The sequence below is a fragment of the Microcaecilia unicolor genome, chromosome 1 (assembly GCF_901765095.1).
Source record: "Microcaecilia unicolor chromosome 1, aMicUni1.1, whole genome shotgun sequence".
In the NCBI taxonomy this organism is placed as follows: Eukaryota; Metazoa; Chordata; class Amphibia; order Gymnophiona; family Siphonopidae; genus Microcaecilia; species Microcaecilia unicolor.
Genome location: NC_044031.1, coordinates 405,604,962 through 405,628,886, shown reverse-complemented (window position 1 = coordinate 405,628,886; position 23,925 = coordinate 405,604,962). Strand labels below are relative to the sequence as shown.

The following is a 23,925-nucleotide window of genomic DNA, read 5'->3' as shown; positions in this document are numbered from 1 at the left end:
ACAATTGCTAGATGGCTGAAGGGAGACTATCAAGCCAGCTTATTTGCTTGCAGGGAAGCAGTCTCCTCAGGCCTTTCATGCTCATTCTACGAAGTGTACAGCACCATTTTGAGCGGAGACAACTTTGTCTGTGGCAGATATTTGCAAGGTGGCAATGTCGACGCCTGCATAACTGCCAGGCACTACAGGGTGGATGTTGCGCACTCAAGCTTGTTTTGTGGCTTTTGTCCCCACAGCGGCAGTGCCAGGATCCCCACCCACTCTAGGGATTGCTTTTAAACATTCCACAGGTTCTGGAATAGTGGGAAGCTATGTAATGGAAGAAGAAATTAAGTCTTACTGATAATTTTCTCTCCATTTGTTCTCTCCACTATTCCAGAGGCCTGTCTGAGGTTTCTGAGATGTTTAGTTGTTGTGAAGTAATCGGTCAAATAATATGTCAGTTTGCATGGTGCTTCCTGCATATCTCTTGTTCTCTACAAGTTGTCCAGAGAATAGTGAGGTTCACGTATGTTTGCTCTTCTGGTTAGTGTTAGGTTAGCGAGTTGTTTAAAGTTGTTGTGTTCTATTTATTCTTAGTTTAGCCTTACTGCTTGTATACGTAAATACTGAGGAGCTGAACCGGATGCCAAGAGAGAGCTGTCTTAGCTAAGTTTTCAGTCCTCTTAAGTTTTCAGTACTCTATCTCCACCTGTTGGTTGATGCACACAGGTTCTAGAATAGTATGAAGGACTATTGGAAAGAAAATTATCAGGTAAGACCTAATTTCTCCACATGTCTTGTGGTTTGGTTTGGTTTTGGTAGTCTGGGCATTTTACTTTCTTTCCTGCATGACACCTTGAATTTTACTAGTGCATGACTTCTGGTTTGGAATTCAGTTTTAGAGAGGGCAGGCTTGAGGCCCTGGTGACATGGGGGTGGGGGAAGGGCAGAATTGGGACCATAATGAATTACATTACATTATCCACTACTTATATTCCACGTACACCAAATCTGGTTAGAAGCGGATTACAATTATTCTGGGAAGTGCAAGATTCATTCAGTTTAATCCATATAACTAGACTAACAATTTAAACTAAACTAGTACTTATTTGGGAATGATATGTTTTCAAAAGAAGATTGTCTTGATAAGTTTATGAAAACTGACATAGTTATGCATTTGATCAACAGACATAAGGCATCAAATTCCATAGCTTGGCGGCATAATTTTAAATTCAGTCCTAGCCTCAACTGGCAACCAATGTAATTGAATATACCAGGGTGTAATTCTGTCAAACCTATTTAGTGAACAAATCAATCGAAGAGCAGTGTTTTTCACAATGTGTAATTTCCTTAATAGGTGCTTCGAGCAGCCCAAATATATGATATTACAGTAATCCTGTTTTGACAATATACATGCCTGCACCACCAATCTAAATCAATCTTGTTGAATATATTTACAGATTCTTTTGTGTTTACACATTGGCCAAAAATAATTTTTTACAAGATTGACCTGCACCTCCATTGTTAACTTTTGACTTAAAATAATACCCAATGAAGAGTCCAACTTATTAGACAAATTATTTACTACAAAAGTATGCTCTTGAGTTACATCAATGGCCCCAATGTTAAGAAATTTCTTTTTATCAGTATTCAACTTTAAACGAGTATTAGCCGTACAGGATTCAATTAAAGAAATGCAGCTTTCAATATTTGACTTAATCTCTGATGTATCCGAGAGAGTAGGGATTAAAACAATAATGTCATCAGCATATATGAACACTCAGAATCCTGCATTTTTCAACTCAATACCCAAAGAAGTCTTAAGAACATTAAATAAAAAAGGAAGACCCTTGAAGAACACCTGTATTTGCTGACCATTTATCAGAAAAGTTACCATTCATCTTAACCATATAGGACCTCATGGTAAGGAAGCTCCTAAACCAGTTCAAAACATTGCACATTATATCAATACCATTTAGTATATTTAACAATAAATCATGATCTGATACATCAAAGGCGCTGGAGAGGTCAAACTACATAATGAGAATCTGATTTCTTTTACTTCATGCAGTGTGCCAGTAGAGCATGTAGCACAGCTTCCGTGCTAAAATTAGCACAGAAACCTGACTGAGAACTATGAAAACCTTAAACCCACATATCCAAACAAACAAAAAATGTTATTTAGTTACTCATTGTGGATAAGCCTGTTATAGTCACTTGAAAATAACTCTATTGACAAGACCCAGTCCTGATGCATATTTCAGCAAAACAAGTATGTTGGCGTTGGTCTGTTCTAGAGAGTTGCACGGGGACAGAAATCTCCTCCCTGTGAGAATCTAACCCATTCCCTTGAGAAATCTACTCCGCCCCGCCCGTCCCCATTTAAAAAAAAAAAAAATAGTAGTATTTACTTCTGAAGGTTAATTTAGTTTTTACTAGCCGTTAAGCCCGTTAAAACTGGCGAGATTTGTGTTTTGCAAAATGTAATAATTCTCACCATCCATGTCCAGCAAACCTCCTCTCTCCCCTGCCCTCCCCTCCCCCGATCCATGTCCAGCAGCCCTCCTGTATCCCCAGGCCTCCCCCGTCCACCAACCATCCTCTCTCCCCTGCCCTCCCCCCATATCCAGCAACCCTGCTCTCTCCCCTGCCCTCCCCCCATGTCCAGCAACCCTGCTCTTTCCCCTGCCCTCCCCCCATGTCCAGCAACCCTGCTGTCTCCCCTGCCCTCCCCCCATGTCCAGCAACCCTCCTCTCTGCCCTGCTCTCCCGCCATGTCCAGCAACCCTCCTCTCTCCCCCCTCTCCTCCCCCCATGTCCAGCTACCCTCCTCACTGCCGCTCACGCCCCCCTGCACTGACATGAGAGCGCCTCTCACCTCCGTGTGAAAGCACTGCAGGCAGCAACAGATCACTCTACCGCTGCCTGCAGCGCTTCCACACGGAGGTGAGAGGCGCCATCATGTCAGTGCAGGGGCCCGATACGGAGGGGGGTGGGAGCGGCGACGACGTCGGAGATGGGGGGGGGGGGTGGAAGTTGGTGCGTCGGCGATGTTGCTTCGTCTCCAGGCTCCATTGGAAGCGTCCGTTTCCCTCTCTGTTTCGTCCTCTGATGTCATCACGACGCGAGGGAGGGACAGAGAGGGAAGTCTCTACTGCACATTTGCAGGTGAGTCGCTCAATTCTCTTTTATATAGTTAGATTGAGTTTTAATGAAAATACAAAAACGCAAACGTCCACCAAGTAAGAATTCAGTAACTAACCAGGAATATTGGACATTTCTTTAGTCCGTTCAGAAACAGAAGTCCATCCACAGTATGTGGTCCTAGCTGTGATCGCCTGTCCTCGAGAACACACCATCTGATGAAAATGACTGTTTGGATGATGTGCTGGTGGTAGCAGGCACTCCAAGGACTTGTCTGGCAACTCCAGAAAGATTTTTCCACTTAGTTGATTTTGACTTTCAGTAAGACATGATGTCATCAATAATTTTGTCGGTGGCAGTCATGTATGCATCCACCTGATAAAAAGCAAATGGTATTGTTCTGATATGAAGGTATTTTGCAGATAGTGTTGTCATTACAAATAGATATAAATTAACATAAATAGCTGAGACTGCAGAGCGGCTTGGGAGCCACGGTCACGCTAAATCCTGGCTTATGTTTGTTGAATGTACCGAGGTGGGAAGGCCGTGGCTCCCACCACGGTCTTTTATCATATATTGTTACAGCAGCCAGGATATTAATTGCAAGACTGTGGAAGCAAACCGCGGTACCCACCGTGGATCAAGTGCTGGCTAAGGTGGACTATTGTTGTCTAATGGATAAACTTACAGCCCTAAGGCGAGGGGGAATGGTGAGTTTCATAAAAACATGGACTCCTTACCTGGAGTGGCGTGGACTAACAGGGTGACCAGTGGACAACGGGGGAACTCCAGCGCAGGGAAGCGTTTATATATATCTGAGATATTTTGAGGGGGGGAGGGGTGGCAGGGTGGCAGGGTAATTTTGATGCTGTACAGTTGTGATTGTGGCCAGATTGCTGTGTTATTCTTGGTGGTTCTGTAAGGAAAAGGTTAATAAAAACAATTATTAAAAAAAAAACATAAATAGCTAATAAAAGAAAATATATACATACCTCAGATATATTTGAAGGTGAAGAAGAAAGAAGAGGTCTCCCAATAAATTTTCCTCTAGTTTTATCGTCTTATTGGGTTGATGCAAGACAGATGAGTCATCTTGAATGTCTGCTGCTGGCAGTCTATCCATCATCTTTTTCAAGATGGACAGTGCTAATTTCCAAAGTAGTTTTTAAAGCGTTGCTCCAGTAAAGCCACACAGTACAGTGCAATTGATGAATTGTGAAATATTTATTCAGTATGTTAAGTAGATGGTTTTTTAGTTGTGAGATAATGCTACTGTCAGAAGCTTTTTCAGTGTCTTGTTTTTGCAGCTTTAATTTGGTAGGTAACACCAGATGCAATGAAGGGCTTTTGTCAGTAGAGAGGCATTTTGTGGCTACATTAACCGGTTCCAAAACTTGAATGACATCAGCCAACAAGTCTTCTTGATATCAGCCAGCAGACGATAAAAAATTCTATTAAAACCTGGCACAGCACTCAGTGTATGGAGATCTGAAAAATTTGTTGCCACTGATTTCAGTGTTAACAGCACACACTGTTTCATTGTGTTACTACACATTGTTTAAGTGTTGTTACCAACTGATTGTTAATTTTTGTTCTTTTTGCCAATGTCACTAGTTCTTTCGAGGTGTTAATAAGTTGGGTTACCTCAGGTGGCAAACCAGTGCCATATAAACTTGTCTGCTGCAGTCCTTGTGACAAAACAAGATTTAGATTGACATGAACATCCAATCCATGTGTTTTCTCGAAAGGCAGCCTTCATATTACAGGCATTGTCTGTAGCAAACACATTGTCTTGACGTTGTAAACAAAACTCATCCAGAATCGACTTCATTGTCAGTTTTATGTTTTCTGAGTTATGATTTTCATCGAGTAAGAGTAGCCAAGTTACATGATTTGGTTTGCCAGTTATCAATATGCTGTACAGTCACAGTTACGTAGCTGTGGTTGCTTTCTTTGTGTGTCTAGAGGTCAGTTGTCACTCCAAACTATGGCACTAACGATAGCTTGTTGATGAGTGCTATCTTCTTTCTCCACAACTCCATCAAGATGATGAGAGACAGTTGACCCACACGGCATGACTTGGCCCATGTCGCTGTTCCCATATTTAGCACCAATGGAGATGAGCTTTGATGCTAAATTCTTCAGTCTGTCCCCTTCAACAAAAGAAAAAGGCCTCACATCTGTGGCACACATGGCGACCGCAATGTCTGCCAACTTAAGATTTGATGTTTGCAGGTACTTTGTTGGTATTACTAGATAGAGAAAAACCTGGTATAGCTGTAACCTTTGTTGCTGGCATACGGTTTGCACAATAGTCCTTGTGAGCCCATAAGCCATTTGTCCCAGCATGTGATCTCCAAGAGAGCACAAAAGGTACTTTTGTCATCTACCAGTATTGATTTAAAGAAATTCTATACTTCACTGTTGCCCTAATTTTTTGTATATGAAACACAGTTGCTGTTTGAATTGGTAAGTTTTTGAATGTTGGCTTTCTTTTCCATTGCAATAACAAAGTTACACAGGACTGAAGTATCAAATCAGTCTCTATAAAACGATACAACACAGGAGAAATAAAATAAAAAAATGTATTTACTGTACTGAGTGAAATACTGAAAAAGGCAAGACACTAAAAATCCTCAACAAAAGAAATAAGGTGTGCTTTAGCTGCAGCTCTTATACAAACAGCCAGTTGATCAAGAGAAGAGAAACAAACAAAACCACTTCTCAGTTCCCACCACTCTTAAGAGAGAGAAAACTGCCTGTGCTGCACACACAGTACACTATACACTGCATATACTTACCTAGTGTACCTGAATGTAACTCAACCTTGAGCTACAACTGAAAAAGGTGTAAGCAAAATATATATATATATAATCGAGTGTCTCGCCTCTGTGCTATCTTCTGCTTTTTCTTCTTCCATTTCGTTCGTAGTGTAGTTCGGACATCGGGGGCGGAATTTACGATTACAAATTCCGGAGCTTGTTGGCAGTACGCTAGAAGCAGTGGGAATGGGGGATCAATCATAAGGTATGCCTGTCGGTCTCCTGTGCCAGACCAGCCACACAGCTGCTCAGTCTCTGTTGTCTCCCTCTCTCCTGGTGCCAGGCCAACCACACAGCTTCTCAGCAACTGCTGCCTAACCTCTCTCCTCCGTTCCGGTCTCCGATGCCAAACCAGCCACACAGCTGCTCAGCTCCTGCTGCCCTAACCTGTCTCTCCTCTGGTCCGGTCACTGGTGCCAGGGCAGCCACACAGCTGCTCATCTCCTGCTGCCTAACCTCTCTCTCATCTGGTCCGGTCTCTGGTACTAGGCCAGCCACACAGCTGCTCAGCTTCTGCCTCGTTGCCTCCTTTTCTCTTCCAGTCCAGTCTCTGGTGCCAGGCCAGCCAGCGCACAACTGCTCAGCTTCTGCTGCCTTGGTGCTTCCCTCTCTCCTCTGGTCCAGTTCCAGGCCAGCCACACAGCTGCTCAGTTCCTCTGCCTCCGTGCCTCTCTCTTTCCTCTGGTCAGGTCTCCGATTCCAGGCCAGTTACACAGCTGCTTAGCTCCTGCTGCCTTCCTCTCTTCTTGGGTACCTCCTCTCTTCCAGTGCTGTGTGCTGCTCCATCTGACTCCTAATCCTCAGTCCCATGTGCTCGCTCTTTTCCTTGGCTATGTCTTCCCCTCTGAGAGACTCTGTACAGTACTGCAAACACTGTATATATGTAATGGAAGTAGACCTGGCTGGAGCCTGCTGCTGAGCATGACTCATATTACTACTGTCCCATGATTGGAGCCCTTCCAGAACGTGGTTGATTGGTGGAATCACACGCTGGACCAACAAATTAAGTTCTCAGTGGTAGACACGCCCATGTGCGCGCATGGTTCTGCTTTTTCTTCTATTTCATAGTGTACTTTTGAGTTCTGACATCGGGGGGAGTGATTTACGATTACAAACAAAATTACAGCACTGTGTTCCGGAACTTGTTGGCAGTTCGCTAGAAGCAGTGGGAATGCGGGATCAATCATAAGGTATGCCTGTCCCCACAGGGACCTCTTCCATCCCCACGGGCCCGCAAGCCTACTTCTGTCCCTGCAGTACTCCTGTCAGCCTGAGGGGGATTCCTGTGAACCCCGTTCCCTTGCAGGTCTCTAGTCTGTTCATCTTTCAAAGATAAGTGCTTAGTTTACACATAGGAGATTTTATATGTTATGATACAGTAATTATTATTAACAGAAAAGACAAGCTTTAAATGAGATATGAGAGATTTGAAGAATATTCATGTAAAATAAAATAGAGAACCAATGAAGAATTATAGCGGTTTGGAGCACATTGGTGCAATGGTCTGTTAGCACATTTATGTACCACTTCTAATGGTCATTAAAAAAGTATATTTCATTTTCAAAGGAATATGTCTTAGGCTTATCCACAATAAGTTTTTGAATAAATTTTTTTATGGTTTGGATATATGGGTTAGAGGTTTACTTATTCCAAACCATAAAACTTTAGTGCCCTTTTAAGTGATTTATGAGAACTATGTAAAACATCAAATTTTTCCAAATAAGCAGTCAGCTGTATGATAACAGCTTCCATGAGTTTTGCCAAGAAGGGAATCGAGGCCACTGGTTGACTTCTCAAGACAAAAAAAAAGTTTGTTGTGCATTTCTAATGCTTGTTGCCAGTCTTTTGATTACTGTCTCGAGAGTTTGATAGGTATGTCAGTGTTTCAAGCACAGCATTCAAGAGCTTTGGGGGCTGACAGTTGGTGGTGGTTGTGACACCTTTGCAAAAGTGTTTTCATGTTGTACTTTCATGTGCCTATTGTCTGAGATGCTGGTACGCTGCTTCATTGCAGTCACTTGGTAATGCTGTGATACTGAAGAACAGCCAGCTTGGAGATTCTCCGTTTTATCCTGGCAAAACCACTTATGGAGGTGCAGCTGCAACAAGGACGTCTAAAATCCGGAGCACCCCATATCAGGTAAGAGGCATTCTTGGGCAGAGACTGCTCTACACCATTGGAGCTGCTGTTAGACTGATGATTGGCAGTTAGTAATAATAAAAAAAAACACTAGCACGCTTAAGAGCATTACAGTCCTCCATCACTGTCCTTTGCTATTTTATTAAAGTAATAATGGATGTTAAAGTAATAATTTGAAATAAAGAATGCTCTTGCTGAGGAGCTGGGGTTTCTGGAGAAATGCCATGGTAGATTAGGAATAATTTGTGAGCGTGTAGAACCAGTCCTCATGCTGACAGCGTGGGTTCAGATGTGGATACATCGGATCTTCCCCCTGTGCTGGTGATTAAGGGCGGTCTTCCATTGCTCTTCAACAAACATGGAGCAGCTTGGGTATATCTCTAGTTTGTGGCAGTGTGAGCATAGATGCACATTCCAGCAGATGATTGGGATCAAAATCTAGTCCAGAAATTTGTCCCAAGTGTTAGAGAATTAAGGAATAGGAGAGGCAAAGAGGAGAGGAAATTCTGGATCATTGTGAATGATGGCTTATGGTGCTGTAACCCTTATAATTGCCAGTTCTGATTTTAAGCTGGGAGCCCAAAGGAGCAGGTGGGATCTTCCAGTGCATAAAACAAATTAAGTGGAAATAAGAGCAGCTTAATTGCAGTTTTGAGGGAGAAAAGCTCACTCGGTTTGGAAAGCTTGCATTTAAAGCTGGTGAAAGGACAGAAATGCCGGTGTATGTAGAACCGTGCAGTGGTAGTTGTTTTCTGATGGTACTGGTGTCTTGGCTGGTGATCAGCACTTCTGTCTTGCTGCAGTGTGCTAGCCCTGTGTGCACCTGTTATGTGCTCATCACTTCTCCAAGTGACAGAACAGTCATTTAGCTGTGTGAGCGTGCGTGCATGTGCGCACCCTGTGTTGTGGTCTACAGCTTGTTACCGGTCATCTGTTCAGAGTGCATAACATTGAAGCTAGAATACATTCTGACTCATGCAAGTCTGCTGGGGGGGGGGGGGGGGGGGGGGCGGCGGCTTGCCAATCTTGTTGTATGAACCGCCGCCTCTGAATTTAGAATAACTGCATGCTCATGTCATGAGGAGCATTCCAAATGATTTTCCTGGAATTGGGGCCTGTTTCTGATACTCAGAGACCAGAGTGCATTAGCTCTGTAAGTTACAGAGGGGACCTGCATCTGCCTGAGCGTATGGCATTTTGCTTTGCCTTTTTTTTTTCTGTGTGTGTGTGTGTAATATTGGTACATTCTCATTAGCAGATGCTAAAGGTCTTCAGGATTTTATTTATTTTTGACTCTGCATTTTCTCGCTGTTATGGACTTCCAACTCAGTAGGTTTAGGAATGGGATGTGGTGCCACAAGCTTTCATGCACAGCTTCTTGGTGACTTTTTTATTTATTTTTTTATATTCTTGTACTCTACCTTCTTCTTTCATGCAACAAGTCTGGCTTTCCATGCAAGTTTTATTTGCCAAATGTCCCTTCTTTGTACTACCTTGGCTTGGGCAGTGATCCATTGTGATTGTTTCTCCAGCGATTTTAGACTTCAAACAAGACAGATTATTTTTCCATCGGCCGGAAATGGCTGTAGAACTGCCTTAGTGATCTCTGTTTCCATTCAAGCTTTTGAGCTCTTTGCCAGTTTGAGGAGCTGTCTTTGCTGCAGTGACTGAGGCTGTTTCTTGTTGCTCACCTACCCTTAACCCCTTCCAGTATAGTTGATTCCTGGCTTTCCTGTTTAAGGAAAAGAGAAAAAAAGGGTAGATTAGACTACGCATCCAATGGCCTGTTACTGTTACGTTCATTTGACTCCCAGATTTAAACTTTTTGATTGTGATCAGCTGCTTTTTTTCCCCTGTATTGGTGTAGTATTTTAGAACTGCATGCTTGATGTTTATTTGTTCAGTTGGGAGGATTAATACAATATTTCTGTTTGTCACTGTTTTCTTTTTTAAGGCACCTTTAAGAAGACAGGTGAAAGCAAAACAAGCCAGCACACAAACCTATGGTGTGACCAGTTCAACTGCTCGTCGGATTTTGCAATCTTTGGAGAAGATGTCGAGTCCTTTAGCAGTAAGTTCATATATTTTGTGTGTTTTTTTTAATGTTAAATTTGTAATTATTGCTTGCACACACTATTTGCTTGTGTGTATGTGTGTATATGTGTGTGTATATCTGTATATAGATATAGGAGATGTACCTGGACAGAGGATTTTTTTTCTTTACACATAAACTTGCTGTACAAGAAGCCCTGGGCCCAGCTCCTTTGAGAGTATTAGGAACTTAGCTGGCTCAGTGTGACAATGGAACTTCCCAGGTGACATCCAGCACTGCAGGAGATGGTGTTGGAAGTGCTTTCTTCTCCAAGCCAAAGCACATTATAGTGTGGGAATAGATGAGCTTTTAGGCTATATATTTGAGGGTATATATGTGTGTGTATATGTTATGTTTCCTTTTGATAAGTATGATATCTATTTAGTGGAAACCGCTAAGGATATTGTGATCTGTGGTGTAGAAAAGCAGTCAATGAATGAATGATATAGGGCTCCTGATTTATCTATGTTTGCAGGTGAAAACTAAAAACAACAGCTATGGAAAAGGGGGAAAAAACAGTGTGCTCTGGATAAACACCAGAAAAACATTGCCTACCCTAATACTCTCCTGTTTTGTTTTGTATCCTCCATTCAGCTTTTGTGTCTTTTCTGCATTGACAACTGTGTAAATAGCACAATCATACCCAGCAATAGTGCTTGTGACACAAAAATACCAGTAAATACTGAATTTTTTTTTAAATTTTCAAAAGAAACTAAATTTACTTATAAACACATAGGAATTAGAAGCCCTTTTAAAATCCTGGGTCTGATTTTTGATTTTTATCATTGTGTTTGAATCAGGATGCTAAAAGGATTCCCTCTGTTGGATCTTCTCCATTGTCGCCGGTAAGCTGGACTTTAGTATTTTTCTTTATTTCTATTTTCCTTTTAATAAACTCTATACTTTTGAGTTGCTGTTTTGCTAATTACTCTTTGATCCTTTTGGTATTTGCAGACCCTGGAACAACGTAGTTTGGATATCACAGACTTTCAGGCAAGGAAGAGAAAGGTAAGAGGGAGGAGATGGGTGTTTGACTTTGTCTGAAAGGTTGAAGAGGTTTCTCAACACCCCTTCCAATTTTTAAAGCAGCGTTCTTTATGCCATATGCCAGCATTATAAGCCTTTCAGGGCTGTTCCTTGTTATCTAGGGGAAGAAGTTAAGAGCAGTGTCTTAATGATTCATTTCATGCTTTTCTGTAAATTTTGATCATTTGTTTAAAGTTAAGGAGTAAAATGTTAATTTTTCTAACTTTATTTCCCTCCTTCCCAATCACATTGATGAATTTTCTTATGTAGCCTGTTAAAATTGCCAGTTACTTTCAGCCTTACTCACTGAACATAGTCGCTCATCAGTTAATCCTTATCACATTCCACCTGGTTCAGCTTCCACCTATCTTGAAGATGGAATCTTCTATTGATGGCGTATGAGGGTTAAGCAACTCCCAATCATAGCTTCACAATTTGAGCTCCTTGCCTCTTGTTTGTGCCCAAGAGCTATGGATTGTCTACTTTTGTGTCTCTCTACAGGACTCTGTATATCCTGAATGCACTATACAAATGATGATAATCCTCATTTCCATTATGTAGCTTCCCACTATTCCACAACCTGTGGGATACTTGTGTTCATCAACTAGCAGGTGGAGACAGAGAACTGAAAACTGAGCTGAGATATAGCTCTCTTGGCATCCAGTTCAGCTCCTCAGTATTTTCTTTCTCCAGCAACTGGATGGACACAGTTTTCAGCCTTTGGATCTGCGTGCTCTGCTTCTGGACCAGTTGGTCAACTGGTCTCCAGTTGAGCTTTATGGGCAGCTTGAGTCTGCAGAGTCATGTCTGTGGTACCCTGTGAATGTGCTTCTTCCCTCCCCTGTTTCCTGTGGAGCTCTCCTTTTCCAGCACAACCTGAAAGAAAGGTGGTTTTCTGGAGAGCATGGAACTGAGTATCAGTCCGGATCCTTTCTCATCTGTGGTAAGACTAGGAGATTGTGAGCTTGGGGGGAACAGCCAGCAGTGGTAAGTCCGACTAAAGTTTGACTCAGAATGGCTTGGAGTGCTGCAGGTTGTACTTGGTTCAGGGGAGGGGGCTTAGCGGTCCTTCTAAGACTTTCCCGATGCATCCTGACATTGACAACCTGATTACAGCAGAATGAGTCTTGCTGTACATGGTTCAGAGAGTGAGAAGTGCCATAGCTTGCATCTACCTGTTAGTTCTGCAGGAGAAAGATAAATTGCAACTTTCCAATATGGACTCCCTGGTTATGGTGGTGACTAAGAAGACCACTTTGCCAGTGGAAAGGGCCATAGCACTAAAAGACCTAGAGGATAGGAGGCTAGAAGGCTTGCTTAAACAAGCCTTTGAAGTGACCTCTGTGGTCCTTCAAGTGACAGTATGCAGCTTGTTCATGGTAAGAGCATGCTTGAAGTGGCAGCAGTCGGCAGCACAAGACTGGAACCATAACACCCAGCTCAAAGCAGGGTTGGCCTGCTTGGTGGATTCTATTTATGATATGTCAACGGTTACGGCCCGCAGTATGTCACGGCACATCGGCAACTCTGGTTGTAGCATTGGACAGCGGATGCAACGTCAAATTCACTTCTAGTTAAACTGATTTTCTTAGCATCCCTCCAGACCAGCCCATAAATGACTGATGGGTTGTGCATGCCTACCAGCATGTGGAGACTCAGAACTCTGATTCTTACTTGAGCCTATTATAGTCATGCCCAGCCTCAGTTTGAATCAGTATTCTCAGTCTCCAGCAGGTGGTAAATGTGGTGAGAGTGTGCCCTTCAGTCTCGGTCTTTTCTGCTACTTATATTTATTTTTCGTAGTTATTCTTTCTCTCAAGAAAAGAAAAAAGAACAGGTAGGAACTTTAAGCTGCCTTTAAATGTGCTCCTTCAGGGTCATTGTTGCTGGTTGAAGCTGAGGCCCATGGAGTTTCTCTGGTGCCTATGGGGTGCTATTCTCGGGTGGCCAAGTCTCTACCCCCCTCCCCCCCAAATAGTCCTTTGCAGTCCATCTTGGGCTAGCTGTTTTAACTTGGAGACTATAGCATCAACCCCTTCAAGGGAAGGGTGTTTGCTTGCTGAGGGGAGACAGCCACTTTAATAAGTACCAAAAAAAAAAAGAAAAACACAAACAAACAAAAGAAGACCAGTCGGGGAGTCAGGTTTTGGTCCCTCATTGGTGCCGGTATTGTCTCGCCAGCTGGGAGTGGCTGTTTCTCCATTAAGTCTGAGCGCACACTGGAGCCATGAGTGAGAAATTTAAATGATGCACTGTTTGTCAGTGCCGTGGGGTGACTTCCATCAGGGTTTGTAAGTATTGCACAGCGTTGGTATTGGTGGGAGGTTCAGAGCATCTTGATTTGGGCATGACTGACGCTTCGGCACATACAAGTGCTGACAGCAGAATCGCGGGTCCATGTGGAGAGTCTGGTCTCAGCAGACTGGTGGTTTCTGTTTCGGTAAGAACTGCCGCAATTTTTGATTCACAGAGCGTGGTTACTGAGCGGCCTTCACGGCTCATGCCTCAGTCGGGACCTACTTCGGCAACGACTGTGGTGGTGCAAGGGGGAACTTGTAGCTATGTACAAAGCTTTTCTTTCTAAGGCAAACTCCTCCTTCAGATGCTACCCCAAGACCCTCCAGGGGACTGCCATCTTCCTTATCTAAGCAAACTAGTTTGGGAAGAGGAGGATGCAGTTGCTGAGCACTGCGTGGATCTGACTATGGTGCAGAGGAGGATCCCTGGGGGGACAGGGACATTGGGGGCTTAACAGAGCCCTTTTCTGCTCAAGGTGACTTTGTGCCGGGGGAAGACCTCTCGGCCCATATTTTCCACAAGGAGGACCTCCAGGAGATCATCACGTTAGTCTCTTCCACTCTGAACTTTGAAAAGGAGCTGGTGGCACCAGTGCAGTGGACAGTGGATCCTTTTGTAAAAGGGATCCAGAAGTCAGGTAAGACCTTTCTTATGCATCCAAGACATAAGAGACATAGTTCAAGTGCAGTGGGACAGTCTGGACTCTCCCTTTCGTTTTGCCAAGTCTATGATTCATCTGTACCCTCTTCCAGACCAGGACAAAGCCTTGTTGAAGCTTCCTGTGGTAGACGCGGTAGTTTCGGCTGTCACTAAAAATTACCTGTGGATGGAGGAACCGCACTCCAAGATTCTTTGGATCATAGGATGCAGTCACTGTTAAGCATTGTTTTGATGTTTCCACTTTGGCAGTTCAAGCTGCCATTTGTGGAGGTTTGGTGGCCAGGGCATATTTTCGTTGGTCAGAGCATAACCTTGACAGAACTTCCGATGACCTTTGAGTGATTTGAAAGTCTCTCAGGTAGAGCTGGGGTCTGCCTTTTTTCAGACACAGTGTGTGATTTGCTTCAGGCCTTAGCTAAATCTATAGCTCCTATTGTTGCTGCCTGGCGTTCTCTCTGACTCCGTGGTTGATCAGCGGATACAACTTCCAAGTCTAAACTCAGTAAGTTTCCTTTTCGTGGGTCCTTATTGTTTGGTGAACAGCTGGACAAGTTAGTCAAGAGTTTGGGAGAGTCTAAGGTGCCTCGGCTTCCAGAGGATTGTCCTTAGTTGGTGAGCCATGGCTTTCTGGCTGGGAAAGGTCTTGTGTATGATTTTCAGCATTTTTGGTCCAGGCGGTTTTCTGGAGCTGAAAGATCTCGTTTCTTTCAGCGTTCTCAGTCCTTTCTGGGGGTTGATTGGGCAGGCGGGGAAAGTGGTCAGGTGTCCCAGGTCTAGGGTCGTTTTTCACAATGAAAGTGTCTGGTCCACCATCTCATCCCTGCAGGAGCTCGGTTGCGAGAGTTTATGGGAGGTGGGCCCAGATAACCTTAGATTAGTGGGTTCTCAGTATTATTAGCAACTGATATGCCTTAGAATTCACTCGTCCACTCCTAGATGCATTCTGGAGTCTCTTTGTCATTCACTGGTCAAGTCGATGGCAGTCAGGGTTATCGATGCGCGGTTTGTCCCACGCTTCAAGCGGAGAAAGGCACAGAGTGTTATTCCATCAATTTTGTATCTTCACATTCCAATTTTCCACCAGCACCAGAGATTCCGTCATTTTGCAGTATTGAGATGGCATTACCAGTTCTGTGCCCTGCCCTTTGGTTGTGCCACAGCTCCTCTGACCTTTTCCAAGTTGATGGTCACGGCGGCCTTATGCAGGGAGAGCATCCTGATGCATCCTTATTTAGACAACTGGCTGATTAGAGCAAAGTAATTCAGGAGAGTCTCCAGGTAACACCCAAGGTTGTTCAACTCTTGGAAGCCTTCGGTTGGGTGATAAATTCCCTCAAAAGTCATTGGTCCTGACTCAGTCTCTGGACTATCTCAGGGTCTCATTCAACACTCTTCTAGGCCGAGTTTTTCTTTTGCTGCCTCAGGTTTACAAGTTGCAGGATCAGATTTGCGATCTCCTTCGCTGTCTGTTCCCTCGGACCAGGGATTACCTTCAGATTCTCGGCTCAAAGGCGGTGTCCATAGCAGCAGTTCCTTGGCAAAGGCTCATATGTGTCCTCTTCATAGGTCTCTACTTTTTTGGTGGGTTCTTTGGAGGACCAGTTACTGCTCCATGCATTAGCCCGATCAAGTCTCAGTCGGTGGCTTCTTACTCCCAGTCTCTCCAAAGGGTTTCCATTGGATTCTCCTCAATGGTTGATCATGACGACCAATGCCAGTCTCAAGGGTTGGGGAGCCTTGTCTGGGTCAATTAATGTAGGGTCTCTGTTCCCAAGAGGAAGCTTCTTCTCCCATCAGTTGGAGACCAGGGAGATGCGGTTAGTCCTCCAGGCGTTTCCCAGTCTCATTGTGGGGAAAAGCGGTGAAAGTTCTCTCTGAAAACGCTACAGCGGTGGTGTACGTCAATCGTCGAGGAGGCATGAGAAATCGTTGGCAAAGGAGACAGCACTTTTCATGAGTTGGGCGGAGCATCATCTACTAGATCTGTCCACAGCTTATGTAGCCAGTTCACAGAATGTGATGGACGACTTTCTTGGCCATCAGACTCTGGATCCAGGGGAATGGGCCCTAAGTCAGGAAGCTTACGGCTGCATAGTTCATTGTTGGGGTGTCCCAGTAATGGATCTGATTGTGGTGCATCAAAACACCAAGACAAGATGCTTTTTCAGTTGGAAAAAAGATTGGCGGTCAGAGGGAATCGATGCTCTGATTCATCCTTGGCTGGAGGGCCTCTTCGTGTTTCCCCCATGACTTCTGTTGGGTCGGGTCGTTCAGTGAATCAAGAATCAAAATGTACGGCCTCTACATGCTTCCATTATTCCAGTTTTGGATATTTTGCAGGACAGTTTTGATAAAAAGAGCCTGGCTCTTGCTTCGCTGAAAGTTCAGATAACGGCCTTGGCTTGTTTTCAAGGTCCAGTCAAGGGCGCGTCCTTTCCCGATGTCAGGTTTCTCAGAAGGGTTAGTATCCTGCATCCACTGAGGCGTCCACTTTTTTTTTTTTTTTTAATTTGTAGTGATTGTTTATTGTATAAACACAAGTGTGTACAGTAAGTAAGACGTACAATGCCAAACCATAACCTGCTACATTGTGTAGAACTCAATACAGATACCAAAAACATATCCAGCCTCCATATTTTAATAACAAGAGTTTTAACCCCTCAAAGTTCCCCCCCTCTCCATACCCCCATTCCCCAACCCCACCCTCCCTTTCACCCTCCCTATAACCAATAAACCCAAAACAACCTCTCCTTCAAGCACAACAAGATTTCAAAAAGGGTTCCCCCACCAGTTCCCATTATGCAAAGTCGTCGTCTTCGCAGCCTTCAGACGTTCCATCTCACAAATATACCACAATTTAGAAATCCAACGAACCAATGGAGCAACAGCGCGCACTTTCCAGTGCTGCACCACATTTAAACGAGCAGCATGCATGGCCTGTCACACTAACAATGACTGTTGAAGAGTAAGCCCCAGTGGTTTCCTACCTAGCAAAAACACAGCCGGATGCCACTGTACTACTCTACCCACCCATAACTGAAGTCAAGACTGAGCCGCCCCCCAATAAGCTGGGGCTTTAGGACTGAGGCATCCACTTTTTCCGTCTTCGGATTTGAACCTAGTTCTTTCGGCTTTGGTTCATCCTCCATTTGATCCGCTTGCGACTTCCTCTCGCAAAGACTTGGCGCTTAAAACGGTTTTCCTGGTCACCATGTCTTTCTGCTCGGTGTGTATCGGAGTTGCAGGCACTTTTGTGTAAACTGCCCTTCTTGGATTTTATGAAAGAGAGGGTACTTTTGCGTCCTGTTCCCTCTTTTCTTCCAAAGGCCCTTTCACTTGAACCATTTCATCCTGTTACTCGTTTTGGGGTCTTCTGGTTCAGTTGAGCAGTGTTGTCTGCTGAAGCTAGATGTGTGCAGAGTTTTGCAGGAGTATTTTCATAGGACAGAAGATTTGCTACGGTCAGATCATCTCTTTGTTTTGAAGGCAGGTGGTTGGAAAGTCTGGCTGCTTCCAAAGCTATTATTGAGCGGTGGATTATGGAGGCCATTGCTTCTGCCTGTCTTCTTTCTGGCAGTGGTTCCACAGGGTGTTGGGGCTCATTCCACGAGAGGTGTTGCCTCTTGTTGGGCAGAACGGTCTCTTGTTCCTCCCTTGGACATCTGTAAGTCGGCTATCTGGTTGTCTCTTCACATTTTTGTTTGTCATTGCTGGTTTGAAAGCCCGTCAGGCAGTGGTTTTTGGTGAGCGCATTCTTACCGCGGGGCTTTGTGGATCCCGCCCTTGAATCTACTGCTCTGGTACTTCTATCAGTCATTTCTGGGCCGGTCCAGAGGGATACTAAGGAAGGAGAAATTAGATCTTAATTGCTAATTTTTTTTCAATTAGTCCCTCCGGACCGGCACAGATCCCACCCTTAGCATTAATCTGGTTCTATCTTGATGGTTCTTTGGCTTGTTTGACTCTGCGGAGAGATAGCCAATTCAGTTTTTTCTTTCTGGTTTGGTCTGTAGTTTCTGATTGTTTTATTGTACATGAAAAAGAAAGGCATAAGACTTTTACAGATAAAGCTACAAATACAAATGAAACAATTTCTGTGGTTCTTTACGCCAGCTCTGCTTATTGTTTGCTGTGTGTCTGTTGGGTGCCTTGTCGTGCGCACAGATACAGTTCTTCTTTTCTTTTCTTCTCTTCCACTCTTGTTTTGGTAGGGATATACTGATTCAAACTGAGGCTGGGCATGGCTATATTAGGCTCACGTAAGAATCAGAGTTCTCAGTCTCCACCTGTTTGTAGGCTTGTACAATCCATCAGTAATTTCTGGGCCAGTCTGGAGGGACTAAAGGAAAGAAAATTAGCAGCTAAGATCTAATTTCTACTTTTCAGGGCATGGCTATATGGATAAGATCTCAATAACATGGAGAAAGAACTGAGGGAAACTAAGCCACAGTGGTTGCTGGAGGATAAGCCAGAAGCTCCTGGTCGTCCGTTCTCAGGGTATCTCGATCTTCCTTTCAAGACAGTAAATGGTACTAACCTGATTGTCAGCAGTATGGTCAGAGTTTCTGCTTTCAGCCACCCCAATCTTGCTTTCATGTGGACAGGAAGTCCGCCTGTCAGTCAGCTAGAGCACCTAATTCCTCCAGAGCTTCGCAATGATGTGAGGCAGGGCCACTCTTCTCTTCCTCTGGTGGGAGGACGTCTTCAGGAGTTTTGGGAGGAGTGGGCCAAAATACCGTCAGACTGGTGGGTTCTGGATATTCTTAAAGAAAGTTACAAGTTGGAGTTTTCCCGCCCTGTCGCCCCTCTCTTCTTGCAGTCTCCTTGTCGAAGGGGAACCAAGGCGGTCAAGGTTCAGGCCACCGTAGATTCCTTGCTGGTGCTCTGGGCCATTGTTCCAGTTCCCTAGGCCAAACAGGGATGAGGCAGATAATCCATCTACTTCATTATTCCAAAGAAGGAAGTCACCTTTCGTCCAGTCTTAGATCTCAAAGGTCTAAACCACTGACTCGTCCTTCTTCACATAGAAAACACTAAGAGCAGTCATAGACCAAGAAAGGGATCTGGGTGTCGTTGTCGATAATACACTGAAACCTTCTGCTCAGTGTGCTGCTGCGGCTAGGAAAGCGAATAGAATGTTGGGTATTATTAGGAAAGGTATGGAAAACAGGTGTGAGGATGTTATAATGCCGTTGTATTGCTCCATGGTGCGACTGCACCTTGAGTATTGTGTTCAATTCTGGTCGCAACACCTCAAGAAAGATATAGTAGAATTGGAAAAGGTGCAGCGAAGGGCGACTAAAATGATAGCGGGGATGGGACGACTTCCCTATGAAGAAAGGCTAAGGAGGCTAGGGCTTTTCTGCTTGGAGAAGAGACAGCTGAGGGGAGACATGATTGAGGTATATGAAATAATGAGTGGAGTGGAACAGGTGGATGTGAAGCGTTTGTTCACGCTTTCCAAATATACTAGGACTAGGGGGCATGCGATGAAACTACAGTGTAGTAAATTTTAAACAAATCGGAGAAAAATTTTCTTCACCCAACGCGTAATTAAACTCTGGAATTCGTTGCCGGAGAACGTGTTGAAGGCGGTTAGCTTAGCAGAGTTTAAAAAGGGGTTAGACGATTTCCTAAAGCACAAGTCCATAAACCGCTACTAAATGGACTTGGGGAAAAATCCACAATTTTGGGAATAACATGTATAGAATGTTTGTACGTTTGGGAAGCTTGCCAGGTGCCCTTGGCCTGGATTGGCCGCTGTCGTGGACAGGATGCTGGGCTTGATGGACCCTTGGTCTTTTCCCAGTGTGGCATTACTTATGTACTTATAGCTTCGGTTAAGCAGGTGAATTTCTCACCTTCCTCATTCTCAAGGAGGTATACTTGAATATACCCATATGGCCGTCTCATCAGAGGATTCTATTCATATTCTTCTATTCCGCTATTATCGAAATAGATTCTAAGCAGATTACAATGTAAGAGTCCCACATTCAAGGAGATTTACAGAGTCATTAAGAAGAATTCCAAGAATTAACCCTTATTATTGTCATATATTAATCTCTTCAAAGAGTATTGTTTTTAAGGTGTAATATGAAGATAAATTTCTTATAACCAAGGGTAAATTATTCCATGATTTAACTCTCTGATATGGAAAAGATGATTCTAGATTTTTTTGAGACACCTTTCAAAGTCTGATAGCCTAACTTCAAACATAACGTAGATCTTACTGAAGTAAAGGACATTGGTATAACCAGATAATTGATTAACTGATCAGAGGTTTCACCATATAACGATTTATATTAACTGGGAGCCAATGTAATATCCTCAACCTATGGGACACCATCATATTTTCTCAAGCCGTATATCAATCTAACAGCTGTATTCTGCAAGAATTGTAACCTATGTATAAGCTTTTTGCTGCAACCCACAAATAATGAATTACAGTAATCCAGGTATGATAGCAGAATTAACTACATAAGTATTGCCATACTGGGACAGACTGAAGATCCATCATGTTTCCAGCAGTGGGCAATCCAGGTTACAAGTAACTGACAATATCCCAACACAGTACAATACATTTTATGCTGCTTATCCTAGAAATAAGCAGTGGATTTTTCCCAAGTCCATTTTAATAATGGCTTGTGGACTTTTAGGAAGCTATCCAGACCTTTTAAAAACCCCGCTAAGCTAACTACTTTTTACCACATTCTTTGGCAACAAATTCTACAGTTTAATTGCACGTTGAATGAAGGAATATTTTCTCCAATTTGTTTTAAATTTACAACTTTATAGCTTCATTGCGTCCCCCTAGTCCTGGTATTTTTGGAAAGAGTAAACAATTGATTCATGTCTACTCGTTCCACTCCACTCATTATTTTATAGACCTCTATCATATCTCTCTTCAGCTGTCTTTTCTCCAAGTTGAAGAGCCCTAGCCGCTTTAGCCTTTCCTCATAGGGAAGTTATCCCATCCCCTTTATCATTTTCGTTGCCCTTCTCTGTACCTTTTCAAATTCTACTATATATTTTTTGAGATGCAATGATCAGAATTGCACAAAATATTTGAGGTGCAGTCGCACTGTGGAGCAGTAGAAAGGCATTATAATGGTCTCATTTTTGTTTTCCATTCCTTTCCTAATAACATTCTATTTGCTTTCTTAACCTCCGCCGTACATTGAGCAGAGGGTTTCAACGTATCATCAGTGATGATGCCTAGATCCCTTTCCTGGTCGTTGACTCCTAATATGGAACCTTGCATTATGTAGGTATAGTTTGGGTTCCTCTTTCCCACATACATCACTTTGCACTTGCTGACATGAAACGTCATCTGCCATTTGGATTCCCCGTCTTGTAAGGTCCTCTTGTAATTTATTACAATCCTCTTGAGATTTAACAACTTTGAATAACTTTGTGTTGTCAGCAAATTTAATTACTTCATTAGTTACTCCTATGTCTAGATAATTTATAAATACGTTAAAAAGCAGCAGTAATAGCACAGACCCCTGGGAAACCTCACTGTCTTCCCTTCTCAATTGAGAATGTTGACCATTTAACCCTACTCTCTGTTTTCTATCTTTTAACCAGTTTTTATGTTTAAATCTTGTTTTATTGGCAATAAAGTCAAGACATATTGTTCTAGACATCTATACAAATGCCATGATACATAAACAGCAGTCCTCCAACATTCCCATAATCGTCAATGATTTTCTTTTTCTCCCCCCTCCCCCCTATTTATTACATGTGGTGAGATTTATTAACAACCTTCCTTTGTCAGTGCTACTACGAAAATTGCAGTACCAAAGGTGAATAAACAGACATCTTTCATAACCTTACCAACAGGGTAACATTTAACTTCTTTATACATTAATTCTTCCCGCATTTTACAGTGGTTCTCCCACCTCCTCTTCCTAGTGTCAACTCTACATCCCATCCTTCAATCCCCCTCCCTATCCTAACTCTCTGCAGGCCATTGCTTAGTCTATGTAGTCCAGCCAGGTTCAGACATTTAATAACTTCTTGCCTTCGGGTTCATAGTATCCCAAAACTTGCTCCACCTCTGTTGGAATTGTGTCCCTTGGCCAGAATCAATGCTCTTTATGCCCATACGTTCCATGCGTAACAAAAACATCATGCAGGTACGTCACTGCTGCCAAGTGGGGTATTTGTGTGATAGCCATTCTGCTAATATTGACTGTTTTCCCGCGATTATAGTCCTCATAGCGAATGCGATATATCCTCTTCTTGGAGAGGGCCACAAATTGGGGTGTCCAAATAGTAGAGTTGTGTCACATTGCCATGTCTGGCCCCATATGTTAGAAACGTATGTGGTAATCAATTTCCAAAATTTCTTAATACCTTCACAGGTCCAAAACATATGGCCCAGCGTTGCTCCCTCCACCCCGCACTTTGGACACTCTCCCCAGGGGGAGAGCCCCATATGGAAGGCTCTTTGCGGGGGTATATACATACGCAGTACTATCTTATATTGTAGCTCCCAGTGTGAAGCCAATTCCGTAACTTTTCGGATCGCCAGTATGAGTTTTCAGCTGTGTTGCTGTAACTGTTACTTTTAAGTCCATTGACCATAGCTATGCTAGCCTTTGATAGTCTAGTTCCAAGGCCGTGTCCCGTATGTGCCTGTGATGGTAGGACATTGGCACCTTTTGTTGCGATTCTAATGTAAAGGCCGATGAAAGCTCTTCTTGTACATCTTCTGTCAGTGATGTCCATGGTAGAGATGAAACATAGTGACATAACTGGTCATTATAAAACTTGTCGCTAGTTGGTATGCCGTATTCTACTTGTAAGTCCAAGAATGGTCTCGTATGACCCTCCCTAGTCACTATGTGCAGGAGGTATATAATTCCTTTATTCTTCCACCGTTTAAATACAGAGTACATTTTACCTGGCTGAAAAGCTTGATTATCACAAATTGACAAATATGGCGTCACCCTTGCAGAGAAATGATGCAAACGGCGCCCACCCCCAAACTGCCTTTGCAGTCTTCATAATCCAGGAATGTCTCAGAGCGTAAGGAACAGGAACACCAGCACCATGTAAGTAGTTACTAAAATGGATCCCCGGGGTGAGGCCCAATTCTATATTTGTGTAATCGCTGGTGCCCCTATACCAATCGTTGACATTCTTCATACCACTAGCAATGTTAATAAATCTTAAGTTTAAAAGGCCCAAGCCTCTATATTCTACTGGAATGCTTAGTGTAGATATCGAGAGACGTGCTTTTTTTTTTCCTTTCCAAAGAAAGGCTTGTAGCAATTTATTATAGGCCCGCTCATCCCCCCGTCTCATGTATATCGGGATGGTCTGAAAAATGTATATCCACTTGGGGACCACTATCATATTGTATAAAGCAATCCACCCGAGCAATGAGAGGGGTAGATTAGACCACGCCTGCAACTTCATTTTAGTGTCATACATCAACGTTTTTGCATATTGAGCTCATATAAACATTCAAGATCTGCACGATGGTACACAAAATCATTCACTCAGACGCCCCAATATACATGCTAAACCTCATGGACCTACCTCCCAGAAACGCCACAAGATCATCCCGCAAACTTCTCAACCTACGCCCCCCCAGCTGTAAAGGACTAAAATACAAGCTGGTGCATGCCACAACCTTCTCTTACATGAGCACACAGCTATGGAATGCATTACCTACAGACCTGAAAACAATCAACAAAATAACCACCTTTCGCAAATCTCTGAAGACACACTTCTTCAACAAAACCTACAAT

General features: G+C 43.4%; 1 protein-coding gene across 3 annotated transcripts in view; it reads left to right on the top strand.

Moving 5' to 3' along the window:
- NUP153 (nucleoporin 153) overlaps positions 1-23,925 on the top strand; it is a 256,824-nt gene that overhangs the window by 49,827 nt on the left and 183,072 nt on the right. For all 3 annotated transcript variants that reach the window (XM_030211374.1, XM_030211384.1, XM_030211366.1), the window contains exons 5-8: positions 7,963-8,088; positions 10,043-10,159; positions 10,981-11,025; positions 11,135-11,188. In XM_030211374.1, coding sequence (XP_030067234.1) covers positions 7,963-8,088; positions 10,043-10,159; positions 10,981-11,025; positions 11,135-11,188 — 342 coding nt within the window. The remainder of the gene's footprint in view (positions 1-7,962; positions 8,089-10,042; positions 10,160-10,980; positions 11,026-11,134; positions 11,189-23,925) is intronic.